Here is a 13,796-nt window from a genome sequence, read left to right on the forward strand (position 1 = left end):
CTAGTTAGTGTGTTTACATCATGTTGAGAAGACGCTGTGTTCAAGGATACCACAGAAATACAATTTGAACATTTTGTTGTGTGTGCATGTCATTTTACCAAGGACTGCTTCTCTAATCTTGGCTTTTATCTTCGTTGGCTTCTAATCGTCTTAATTTGGACTAACAAGCTCTCCGAACCACAACCTGTAAGTACGATTGATACGTTATGTGTACATTTTCAATTGAGTGCTCAAAATATCAAGTTTTTGTGCTAATATGTGATGTATACCTAGTGCAGCTTTAGGTTTCCAGGTAAAGCACGATATTACTGTCTTACTGAAGTAGTTCTGATAATTCGCGGTGAACCCACTATTTCCTAAGACAGCTAAACTTTAGCTGTGGGCACGATTCGCTTGCATAAGTGTTTTCGTATTTTATGTCATTATTATAAGAACAGATTGGAGCAATATATTATTGTTTTATGTAAAGGTGCTTTGTCAATGGTAGCGCTCGCTAACTTGCTCTAGTCAAGGACTCCTCTCTGTGCCAATCACAGCAGGCTTGGCCAGCTGACCAATCAGAGAAGAGTAGGCATATGGAAGGGAGGGGTTTGCTCCGAACTTGCTTGGAATGAATCGTTTCGAAGTCAATGGCAAATGACTCTAATATTAAATGTATATTCTGAGAAAATTACAATGTTTTCTGACCTTAGATGCATTTAAACCTGTTGTAAAGGACTCCCAACACAATATTAGGACACTTTAAAATACCATTTGAAATTTCATTTTTAGGTGAATTATCTCTTTAATCATGTGATCAGTGTCTCTCTTTGGAAGGAGTTAGGGATCATGTAAGACTATGTAAACCACCTGTGTTGTATTCAAATGATGAATTTCCAGCATCTAATAGTCAGTCCAATATTTTCCCTTTTATTTCATTTTAGAATTGTGTTTTCTATTGCACTTCATGGCACAGGACTTAAAATGAAAAAAAAAAAAATGGCACGTCAGCAGTCCCTTTTCTTTGAGAATATGTAAACTAAAACACCAATGTACAATTTATAGTGAAATAGCATCCATATCATAACCTGCTAATCAGTTTAAGGTGTTTTAAATGAAACACGTCATAATAAGGACAAGTGCAGCATAGTGTTTAAGGAAGAAAACTAAAATGATATATTAATAGAGCAGCAGAGTGTAGAATCCATTGGAGACCAATGGAGTCAGAAAGAAAGAGTATGATCAGAAGAGTGTAGATACATGTGCGTGAGGCTTATTTCAGTAAGACAGAGATGACAAATCAGAAGTGTACCATTCTGTTGACGTCCTACGGTGTCTGCAGTGGGCTGTCCTCCGTCTCGAGCTGGGCCAGCTGTCTGCGCAGGCTGTTCACTTTGTTCTGCAGCTCCTTGTTGTACTCTATAATATGTACCATCTCCTGATAAGCCTCATCCAAACACTTTGTGGAGCGATTCCAGCGAAGGAATACCCCTATAGAAAAAAGAACAAGGTGCCAGAGATGTGATATGATGTGATTACATCATCTTTTGTTGTTGATCAGTGATCTTTTCTGCCATGAGTGGTATATACAAGCAGAAAAAAATACAGATGTGAGATGGCCACATTGATCACCCCTGCTGTCCCTTAAAGGGGTCATATGATGCGATTTAAATTTTTCCTTTCTCTTTGGAGTGTTACAAGCTCTTGGTGCATAAAGAAGATCTGTAAAGTTGCAAACACTAAAGTCTCAAATCCAAAGAGATATTCTTTATAAAAGTTCAGAGTCAGCCACACCTACCTAAAACGGCTCGTTCTAACACGCCCCCACATACCTACGTCACGGACACGGCATCAACAGTATGTGAGGGGCGTAACATTTCCGTCTCACGCTTGAGGTATTCGGCCAATCACAACGCATTGGATAGCTGGCCAATCACAGCACACCTCGCTTTTTCAGACCGATGAGCTTTGTAAAAATCGATGCATTTCAGAAAGGCGGGGCATAGAGGAGAAACAATAATGTACAGTATGTGGAAAATAATGTGTTTTTTGAACTTTAAACCGCATAAACACATTTCATTACACCAAATACACAAAATAATGTTCTTTTTAGCAGCATCACCCCTTTAAGGTTATACATAAGGAAACCTTAAATATCCCCACACAATCACCAATCCCATGTTTCTTAACACGTGTAAAGCTGACATTTTCTAATGTTAGCAGAGTGCACGGGTCAATACTCATCCAACTTTCACATTAATATCTGATTAGCTATTTCTCAAAGGACCTTGACAGTTAAAGGAATAGTACCCCCCAAAAATGAAAATTTGCTGAAAATGTACTCGCCCTCAAGCCATCCAAGCTATAGATATGTTTGCTTCTTCATCAGAGCAGATTTGGAGAAATGTAGCATTACATCACTTGCTCACTAATGGATCCTCTGCAGTGAATGGGTGCCATCAATAATCCACAAGACTTCAGTCCACCAGTTACTGTAATATCTTGAAGTAAAAAACTGTGTGTTTGTAAGAAGTAAATCCATTACTAAGATGTTTTTTTTTACAAGTCTTCGATCCACAATATTGCTTTCTCCAGTGAAAGGTTTGTCTCTTCTGAATCAGGAGAGAAATATGCACAGATAATTTACAAGCAAAAAAAATCCAAAACAGGATTTTTATGTGAGAGGACAACAGGGGAAGGACTTTTTCACACCAGGAAGCCTCATTATGAATTACAGACTCGTATTTTAGCCAGAAGCAATGGTTTAAAGTTAAAATGCCTCGATGAATTTGTTTAACAAACATGCAGCATTTCATTTCACAAATCGTTAATTGATGGACTAGAGTCATATGGATTACTTGTGGATTATTGTGATGTTTTGATCAGGTGTTTGGACTCTCATTCTGACGGCACCCATTCACTGCAAAGGATCCACTGGTGAGCAACTGATGTAATGCTAAATTATTCCAAATCTGTTCTCATGAAGAAACAAACTCCTACATCTTGGACAGCCTGAGATACCATGTTAATATAGCCAACCTGTAATGTATTAGCAATCCATCTGCTTGACAAAAATAAACTGGACATAGTTCTTTGACATATGGTTCTGTACAAAAGTGACTTGGAAGAAAGTGCAAATTGAAGAAAGGATGCATTCATATATAACCCGCAAATAGAAAACTCAAATAGTTTCGTTCTAACCACCTGGTTACTTTCATTCATTCAGACATACACTAGCAGCATGTGTTACTTCCATTCATACTGGCATGCAGACTGCGTTTGCTTCTATACACACAACCCTGACATTCACTGTAACATTCAAATTTCTGGTTACTTAACTGAAATACTTAAATGTGTTTCTCATGATTTACTAATTATAAAATACTTATTATTAAAACCTTTAAATGATACATGATTGCATAATGAAATATATGCCTACATATCTTTTTGTTTATAAATAAATACATTTTATTATTATTATTAATTCATTTATTTTTAATGGGTTGGACCAGTTAATGAAGGAAAAGAAGCTAAAATACCCAACAAACATGGCATTTTCTTAAATATAGGTTTATAAACTGTAATCTAGGCAAAGACTTATATATCTAAAATATATCTATAATATAAGATTGTTCAATGTAGTTCTTTTGGTGGGTACACTAATATCCAAATGTTTGACTGGTAGTGTATATGAAAGGCCTAAACATATCTGTGAGTTGTTTGAGAACTGCTCATGTGACTGAAAGTGAACCCCCATGCCACTAAACTTCATGTCTGCTTGGCTGCTTTTCCTGAAAGAGTCTCTTTCACTGCACCTCTAAAATAGAGGCATGACAGGCTCCAGAGATGAGGACTGAATTCCATGTGGGGTTAATCTGTATCTGGTAAAAGGTTTAAAACAAACTGATGTTGAAGTCTGCATGAAGTTGCTTCTTTCATGCTTACTAATATCTTAAACATGACAAGGAAGGTAAGTTTTCTTGAAGGTGATTAAACAATGGAGATAAATGGATTATTATATTTAAAGTAATATTAACTTTATTTTTTTAAATTTGGCAATCTGTGTCCAGAAAACCACCATCTCTGTCATATAGACAGACTGCAATAACTTTGCAGCAGACTATAGGTGTGTTCTTTACAAATGTAAATAATTAATTTAAATAATATTGTATTATAAAATTGAAATACATTTTATATTTAATGAATAATTATTAGTAATTATAATTTTTACATTTCTTTTTCATTTTCATTACACCAGGAGAATTAGTTATTCAGATGGAAATCTGACTCAAAGCTTGTTAAACATAATGTTGAAGTACGCGACTAATGCACAAGATATCTATAGGTGCATCTACAGCATGTCATGGAAGATGGGTGCCATACCATTCATTTCAAAACACATACTGATCTCACAATCCACATGTTCTTTAGGCATCTCAGGCATCTCACGCATCTGAAGTGGCACTGCAAAAATACAGTTAAAGCACCGAGCAACACGTGACTGCCCCCTATAGTTTAACTGGGTAAACATGCTGTTCAATATCATTTTCATGATGATGTTCACAGCAGGTGCTGGAAGAGATCAAAAAATTAGAGGAACGTGGGAGATTTGATGGTGCTCACCCTCCCACAGCTGCAGGCTCTGAGGAGCCACAGACGGCCAGATGACCAGGTTATTGGGCTCGTACAGCGGGTTGAGAAATCGCTCCAGCTCCTGAGGTCTGTTCACCCACGACCACAAAGAAACAGTTTTCTGAGACAGCAGCAGCTTCACCCTGAAACACAGAAAGTACAAAGCTTACATTTACAGCTAAACCTTACAGTAAAGTTTATGTTACGAGGAGCCAGACACATCCAGCCATTGCCATCCATTATAGTCATAATAAGCAATTAGAAAGTCTTTCGCTAATTCTACTCATCAAGCTGAATCTTAACATTCGTAAATATTCTGACCTACTGAATTACTGAGTTACTGTATCTAATCACAAGCTACACTCTTAAAAATAAAGGTTCCAAAAGTTATTTTTTTTTCTTAAAATAACCATTTTTTTCTTAGTGATGAACAATTTAAAGAACCTTTTTCCACTGTAAAGAACATTTTATACAATGTAACATTTCCATGGATGTTAAAGGTTCTTAATGGAAACATCGATGCCAATGAGGAACCTTTATTTTTTTAGTTCATTGAAAGAAAGCATGCACTCACAAATAAAACTCTTAAACCAGAATAAAACCTCTCCTCTTGGGTCTAAAGATCAGATTTATGACATCACACACACACTACACAGTACACACCATTCATTGTCAGTAAATGACTGTACCAAAACTGGACATTTTGAAATCTGATACACATTTAAGCAACAAGTGGAAAATCATTTCACAACGCATTTACCAAAACACCCTGCTCAGAATAAGAGGCAAACACAAAAGGGTCACTGCCAACTACAAATTGACCTCTACTGACGCAGAAGTGTTGACGGAAGGGGTCGTGACCTTCTGCTCCTGAACATATCTTTCCATATGGATAGAATTACAACATGCCAACATACTGTACATGTGTAACACAGTTTTACGGGCAAGTGCAAGTGTAAACTATGGCCCAATTTTAAATTCCCTTGCGGTTTTCTTTCAAATCCACACTTTGGAGATGTAACTGGCACACAGACACACAAGTTACCTTCAGAGTGATAAAATAAGTGTGGCGTTTGTGACAGGTCCTGTGTTGGCTACTTAGAGATTTATCTGATAAGGTTAAAACAAACTGTTTTAACAACGGTTGCATGTGATGTAATAAAGGAAATGAGATAGTATGTGAGAATCTGTAAATGGACGTCTATGCAGGACTGTGATGGAGGGGAACACTAACCTCTCGGCCACGCTGTTTCCGAGGAAAGTGCTAAACTGTGAGGCATAGGTGTGCTCGAAGAGCATGATCAGGAAGTTCTCGTTGAACTGGAAGGAGCAGGGGAACTGCCGCAGGATCTGCCACACACAGTCCAGGAAGAGCAGGAACACGGGCGCTTCACTTCGGGGCTTCCCGTTTGAGTATGCAGACTGTGCACAGCGCTGCTGGAACGGGTGACCGGCCTGGAGGTAAAGGTTACAGGATCATAGGCTATCCTAGACTTCACAGAGAAACATCATTTTAAAACCAAGGCTGTGTTTCATTCCACTCACTAGTTCCCCAAGTTGTTAATCTGTATATAATCTAATTGGGACACTAGCAAGGGTCTTTATTTTCTACACATTACCTGTGACACATTTTATAGTCATTACGATTATGTAGTATTTATCAACAACATGGCTATATGTAATTATATATGACATTACATATATTGACATTATGAAATATGCACTCCTCCTACAAATTTTTAAGAAAAACATTATGTACATACATAACTGCATAATAATAACAAATAAAAGAAAAATGCTGACCATACAACACTACTCAAAAGTTTTACGGTTCAAAAGATTTTTTTATGTTTTTGAAAGTCATCTCCTATTCTCACTAGAGCTACATTTATTTGATCAAAAATACAGTAATATAATTGTGAAATATTATTACAATTTAAAATAGCTATTTAAATATTTTAAAATGTAATTTATTCCTGTGATGCAAAGCTGAATTTTCAGCATCCATTACTTCAGTCTTCAGTGCCACATGATCCTTCAGAAATCATTCTAATATGCTGATTTGGTGCTTAAGAAACAGTTATTATTTTTTATCAATGTTGGAAACGTGTGCTGCTTGATATTTTTTGTGGAAACCATGATACAATTTTGTTTTAGGACTCTGCGACAAATAGAAAGTTCAAAAGAACACAATTTTTGTAATAGAAAACTTTTGTAACATTATAAATGTCTTTACTGTCACTTTTGATCAATTTAATGCACCCTTGCTAAATGAACCCAAACTTTTGCACACTAAAGTACATAAATTAATAAAAATAAAAGGCAAGGCAAGGCAATTTATTTGTAAAGCACCATTAAAAACAACAGTTAGTAGACCAATGTGCTGTACACCTTTTAAACAGCAAAAATATACATTATAAAAACATTACACACCAATATTATACAGCACAGAGACATCTGACCACACAACGTTAAATGACAAAATATCACTCAATAAAAACCTACAAAAAAGCCAGTGAAAAAAGATGAGTTTTCAAAAGAGATTTGAAAGACCCCAGTGTGGAAGCTGTTATAATATTTAATGGCAAACTGTTCCAAAGTCTCGGAGCCATCACTGAAAAAGCATGATCACCCCATAATTTACGTTTCGCCCTAGGGACAGTCAAAAGTTTCTGGTCAGCGGACCTAAGTGATCTGGATGGTGAGTATGGTTGTAATAAATCTGAAAGATATGGTGGTGCAAGGCCATTTAAAGATTTAAAAACAAACAACAAAATCTTTTTGTAGCCAATGTAGAGAAGAAAGAATAGGGGTATTATGGTCCCGTTTCCGAAAGCCTGTCAGCAATCTTGCAGCAGCATTCTGGACAATTTGCAATCGAGACTAAGTGGACTGACTAATACCCACATACAGGGAATTACAATAGTCCAGACGTGAAGACACAAATGCATGCATCACTCTCTCGAAATCATAAAACGACAAAAATGGCTTGACCTTTGTCAGTGTTCTTAGTTGAAAAAAAGCCTGATCTGACAACAGCATTGATCTGTTTGTCAAATTTTAACGACTCGTCAAAAAGTACCCCTACATTTTTTACCATGGATTTGCCATGAATGGATAAAGGGCCTAAATCAAACTTAGGGGACCCATACGTATTTGGGGGTGCAAACACAATAATCTGTTTTAGATTCATTCATATGCAAAAGAATTCTCATCCAACCAAGTTTTCAGGTCATTCAAACAAGCTAGAAGAGGCCCTAGTGAGCTACTTTCCTTCTTTACTGGCATATATATTTGTGTGTCATCAACATAACAGTGAAATGATATGGTGTGTTTTTTTTTTTTTTAAATAGACCCAATTGGAAGCATATATACTGAAAACAAAATAGGACCCAAAATGGATCCTTGGGGAATCCCAAATGTAAGAGGAGCCGAAGATGATGTAAATTCACCCAAGGCAAATGAAAAACTTCTATTTGTTAAATAGGACTTAAACCATTTTAAAACAGTACCTTGAAACCCTACCAATCACTACCAATCGCTTAAAAAAGAAAGCTGTTTATAAACATCTAACAACAAAAAAGTGATTTAATTCCAGTAGAATATTTTGTACAGATTTTTATTTATTTATTTATTTTTGGATGAAAATAAAACGTTGTTTTTTTAAATACATTGTCTTTATACAATTAAACTTTTGCTCTTCTCTGATGCCCTATGATAATATTTCCAGTGTGCAAATATAGTGAACAGCCAACTTTCTCTGGTGCATTCTGATATTTTCTAGGGAGGGTAATAGAATGATTTTGACGATGGGACGGGAAGAAGATGAGACAAATCAGACACATCAGAGTCAAGAGTTTTCCTGGGAACCTCTCTCACCTGTAACCACTCTCGCTCAATCAGCGCCTCAAAGCCACGGATGGTTCTGCAAGACGGATCGAGGATGATCTGGGCGAGAGACGTCACCTGCAGTGTTGAATCAGTGCCCTCTGTGCCATGAACCAGCACTGACGCCCCTTCCCTAGAATACAACATTAATTAAAGTGGTTCCTCCACATTTGCAACTGCACTCAGATTGAGATTATTTAGCACACACACAGTGCTACAAACCTGATAATAAACTGCGGGCCAAAGCAGCTTTTAAAACAGCAGTAGCAGTGTGGTATAAATATAATGACAATTACAGCATGACAACAGCACTAATTATCACCACAACAACCTTTGCAACAAATGTGCTGAGAAACGGCTACAGCAGCTTTTGTAATTAACTTAGAATAGAGCTAAAACAGTAATTAACACAGCTGCACAATATGGCGGTGTAATGGCTCTGTGTGTGAGACAGGAACAGACAGACGTATCAACAGATGTACCTGTCAATGCACTGTGCAGCCAGGCAGGCCGTTGTGAGGATTTCCTTAACATTACTCTGCCAGTTGGACGCTTCAAGTTTACTGAGCCAGCGGTCCATGCTGTGCGACTGATCATTGCACGACTCAACCAACTTTATCAGACTCTCCTGCAGAACATTAGACCTGTGGGAGAACAGCTGTCAGATTATAGTCCAATTACAGAACTCATTTATGCAACTGTGTTTGTTTGCTTACATACGATATGCTTCATCTCCAAATGAGCATTTTACTGCAATTGATGCATGTTTTCCAGGCTTAAATGATTTTAAGTCCCCTAATAAAAGTACAGTGTGTAGTAGTCTCAGTCTTAGATGGTGCAAAGCACCCACAGTCCATTCATTGTCCGCCGGATGCATATTGATCACAAAATTGAAAAGAAACTGATTTGGCAAAGTCTAATTTGATTCACTGACTTACACAACTTTATCAGTTTGCCTGTAAACCAAGCCGAGCACTTAAGAAATAGTCACTGGATTTATATATATATTTTAAACACATACATGGATGAATTGTTCACAATAAGATCTATAACATGCATTGACAAAATAGTTATTAATATTAAATATTGAATTTGTTTCATGCAAACTTTTAAATTTAAAATTAAAACATTTAAATCAAAAATTTAAAATAAAAATTGAAAATTGAAAAACAAAAATTTGAATTTAAAGTATTAAAATTTAGTTTGTATCGTATGTATTGCTTTGAATCTATTTGACTACAGAGTCTTTACAGTTTTTGATATTTTTCCACTGATCTCTGTACAACTATTCATAGAACCTGCTGCATCATAATGTAAATATTTTTTAATGCTGGTATTTTATTGTGTATCAAAACTTGGCACTAAATGGCATGTAAAAACAAAACAAACACTGTGGTTGGTCGTTTTACACGTTGGTCAGGTGGTCAATCATAATAAAACTTCTAATAAAATAAAATTGGTTAAAACTATTGGTTAAAATGCAAAAAAGTTAAAACTAAATGATATCACAGAAACAAATTACATTATAAAATATATATTTAAATAGAAAACAGTTATTTTAAATTGTAATAGTATTTCACAAAATTACTGTTTTTACTGTATTTTTTATCAAATAAATGCAGTATTATAATGTTGTGATGTCCAAATTTAAAACAGCTGATTTTAGTTTTTATTTTTATGTTTATTTAGAAAAAAAGAGTATCAAATTCTGTTTTGTCTGGTTTTTTAAATTTATTGTTATGTCTGGCCATAACATGAAAATGATTATCAGCCAGAATATTAATATTGTCCATATATCTATTTACACAGTCAGTCTGGCTATGTGAGAATAACTGGATACACACCTCTCAATTGCTTTATGGATCCTCCTCCACTGAGGGTAGTTGGCTTCCTGTTCAAATCCTCCTCCGCGAGCTTTAGCCTGCTGCGCTACAGCTATAGTCCGTGTGTCGATGATGTAACCTCGCTTCCCTGCACAAAGCGTGGCATTGATCAGTTTCTCATCCTCTTTGCAGCGGCGTCCATTGGTTCCTGTTAGTGGCTGCGCTGCTCGCATCATCACCTGTGGACAGTGTGATCAGGGTCTGTATTAAATAGTTCAAAATTTGGAAACAACCAAATTTCCAAAGTGCACTTCTAACCATGCCGTTTTTCTTGTGGTAGTAACTGAGCACAGGGAAACGACCACCGTGGCGAAAGGAAGCAGCTTTGCAGAGGCTTTCATCATCAATGTCTTTGGGCACGGTCAGTAGGGACGGGTACGAGGGGCACACGCTGAAGTCTTTATTTACCTCACTCAGTCTCCATTCATCTGTCTGAGAGTTGACAACAGAACTCAGGGTCACCTTTGTAATTTAGACACTTTATTTTTAATTGAAAATAACAAAAATCAAAAGCAGAAACATTTAAAAAGCTTTCATTAATGTATTTTAACTAAATCTAATTCTAAACCAAAAGGAGTTCAAAATAAGCTCATATACACTACCACTCAAAAGTTGGGGTCAGTAATTTTTTTAAAGAAATTAATACTTTTATTTAGCAAGGATGCATTCAATTAATCAAAGGTGACACTAAAGACATTTATAAATGTTAGAAAAAATTATTTCAAATAAATGCTGTTTAGACCACTCAAAAGTTCCACAAAATATTATGAAATATTGCTATTATATTAAGCAGCACAACTGTTTTCAACATTGATAATAATAAATGCTCCTTGAGCCCCAAATCATCTTATTAGAATGATTTCTGAAGGATCATGCGACAGTGAAGACTGGATTAATGGCTGCTGAAAATTCATCCTTGCATCAAAGGAATAAATGACATTTTAAAATAAATTATAATACAGAAAATTTATTTTAAATTGTAATTATTTTTCCCAATATTATAATAGTGTTATTATACTTCAATCAAATAAATGCAGCTTTGGCGAGTATAAAAGACTTTCAAATTTTTTTTTAAAATCTTATCAACCCCAAAGTTTTGAATGGTAGTGTATGAAATACTAACTGTGTTTGAATTAAATTGGATATCAGAACATGCGGTCACAAATATTTTCTTTCTGGCTTCCCACAGAGAACAATCTGAAAAAACGAGCAATGATACACTGAGAATCTGTTTTACAACTTTTTCTGATGACCGCAGGGTCACGGCTTCCAGGGATAAAACAATACCATAGACTCCAGGTCTTTGAAAGCCTCCTCTGGTACAAACAACTGCCATCCATCCTCAATGACCTCAAACAGAGGACGGTAGAAGAACGGATACATCAGGGACACTGAGTCCAGCGTGGAGAGAGCCTGAAAAATGAATGATCATAAACTGAACACTAACAGCATAAACTGATTAGTAGAAATGAGGGTTATTATTAGTCCATTATTTTTCTGCTTTATGAGTGAGTACTAATGCTGTCTTACCTCAATTGAGCTGGCAATATTGAGACACTCCTCCATGCCAGGTATGTCCAGCTGAATCACCCGCAGGTCTTTACACTTTACAATAATAGTTCCCAGTGATCCGACAAACCTGCACACATTAGGTCAGTAAGGTGTTTTGAGCAGTCTCTCATGCTCACCAAGGCTGCATTTAATTGATCAAAATGTACTAAAACCAGTAACATTGTGAAATATTATTACATTTTAAAATAACTGTTTTGTAAATATTAGAATATATTTTAAAATGATATTTATGTCTGTGATGTCAAAGCTGAATTTTCAGCAGATGTTACTCAAGTCTTTAGTGTCACATGACTCCTCAGAAACCATTCTAATATGAGAATTCTTATTATTATCAGTGTTGAAAACAGTTGTGCTGCTTAATATTTTTATGAAAACAGTGATACTTTTTTTTCAGGTACTTTCTTTTATGAATATAAAGTTCAAAAGAACCACATTTATTTTGAATCAGAAATCGTAACACTTTACAATAAGGTTCATTAGTTACCTACTTTAGCTAACATGAACCAAGCATGAGCAATACTTCTACAGCATTTATTAATCTTAGACCATGTTAATTTCAACATTTACTAATGCATTATTAAAATCAAATGTTGTGCTTGTTAACATTAGTTAATGCACTGTGAATTAACATGAACAACTGTATTTTCATGAACTAACATTAACAAAGTTTAATAAATAATGTAATAAAAGTATCGTTCATTGTTTGTTCATGTTAGTTAATACATTAGTTAACATTAACTAATGGAACCTTATTGTAAAGTGTAACCCAGAAATCTTTTATAGCATTACAAATATCTTTACTGTCACGTTTGATCAATTACATGCATCCTTGATGAATAATATATATCAGATGTACCTTTTCTCAATGGAGTCAATGTTAGCATGAAGCAGCCAGAGCTCCTCAGTGTTGTCCTGGCGAGAAGACAAGATGAGGTGATGTCCTGTCAGACACAGAGTTCCCTCCACAGTGGGCATGAAGGGTCGGTGGAGGACCACCCCATCCACACGGGGGGTTTTGATCAGCTCAGCAAACTCCATGATGTTTTGAGTGGTACAAGAAACCTGCGAGAGTCAATGGGACAGGACACACTGATGAATACTGTAATGCAAATTACGTCTTAGTCTCATTATTATTATTAGGTTTGTTGTAATTCTGTGAATTGCATTTATTTACATTATCTTTTTAGTTAAGGTAAAATTTCGCCTTTGACAACTAAACCTATATAATAGTATGATAATAATAAAATCAGTGGTGATACGCGGTTGATAAGAGGTTTGTTATTATTAATGTCTTGCAGCAGTGGATTTTTCATCTGCTCCAGGTTGCAAAACATGACGCAAGCAATGAGACAGCAGTAAGAAATGCCATATTCGTCTATTTTACTTCAAGGAGCATAACTAACACAGACACGTGTATTTATAAACAGTTATTGTAGCATATTCAAGGTATCCGTTCAATTTCTCTCGGCTCGCTGTGTCATCATCAAATATGACAACAGACGGGATTTACAGCTTTGTGTCGCTTTAACATAAAAACGCTCGTACTAAAACTAATCAAATGCACTCGGCAAAGAACTGCAGGTGCAATGTTACTTGTCAAGAACAAAATATGCATTTTAAACGTACTTAGAAGAGATGACAGCGGTAACAACAGCATTCCTCTCACCTGACACCTCCACTTCCTTGTTTCTTTTTTTTCTTTCCACTCCTTTGATGGCTTTGACAACCGACCGCAAGCAAATTTTAATCAATATCGCCGCCTACTGGTTTGGGTGAAAGTGAGGGAGCGTGAGGACATAAAAGGAGACGAGTCTTGAACATTCTCACTCGTCCTATTCTATT

At 36.0% G+C, this 13,796-nt stretch overlaps 1 protein-coding gene across 1 annotated transcript; it reads right to left on the reverse strand.

Annotated features, from left to right (window-relative positions):
- Positions 1-770: 770 nt before the first annotated feature.
- Positions 771-13,657, reverse strand: LOC107701508 (myotubularin-related protein 9-like). The gene is made up of 11 exons (XM_016503546.1): positions 13,621-13,657; positions 12,811-13,016; positions 11,913-12,021; positions 11,670-11,795; positions 10,641-10,814; positions 10,344-10,561; positions 8,982-9,143; positions 8,491-8,632; positions 5,846-6,066; positions 4,603-4,754; positions 771-1,470 (listed from the first exon to the last, which is right to left on the reverse strand). The coding sequence occupies exons 2-11, from the start codon at positions 12,990-12,992 to the stop codon at positions 1,307-1,309; spliced, it is 1,650 nt and encodes a 549-aa protein (XP_016359032.1). The 5' UTR covers positions 12,993-13,016; positions 13,621-13,657; the 3' UTR covers positions 771-1,306.
- Between the last annotated feature and the right edge of the window lie 139 nt (positions 13,658-13,796).

Source organism: Sinocyclocheilus anshuiensis, unplaced genomic scaffold (genome assembly GCF_001515605.1).
Source record: "Sinocyclocheilus anshuiensis isolate Anshui unplaced genomic scaffold, SAMN03320099.WGS_v1.1 scaffold1051, whole genome shotgun sequence".
Lineage (NCBI taxonomy): Eukaryota > Metazoa > Chordata > Actinopteri > Cypriniformes > Cyprinidae > Sinocyclocheilus > Sinocyclocheilus anshuiensis.

What these genes read in the sequence shown, in the direction of transcription:
- LOC107701508 (XM_016503546.1), bottom strand. Translation starts at nt 12,992, where the DNA reads ATGGAGTTTGCTGAGCTGATCAAAACCCCCCGTGTGGATGGGGTGGTC. An exon ending in ATATTGCCAGCTCAATTGAG is followed by an intron (nt 11,796 to 11,912) that starts GTAAGACAGCAT and finishes TTCATTTTTCAG; the next exon opens with GCTCTCTCCACGCTGGACTC. An exon ending in TTGAGCGAGAGTGGTTACAG is followed by an intron (nt 6,067 to 8,490) that starts GTGAGAGAGGTT and finishes CTTTACCTCCAG; the next exon opens with GCCGGTCACCCGTTCCAGCA.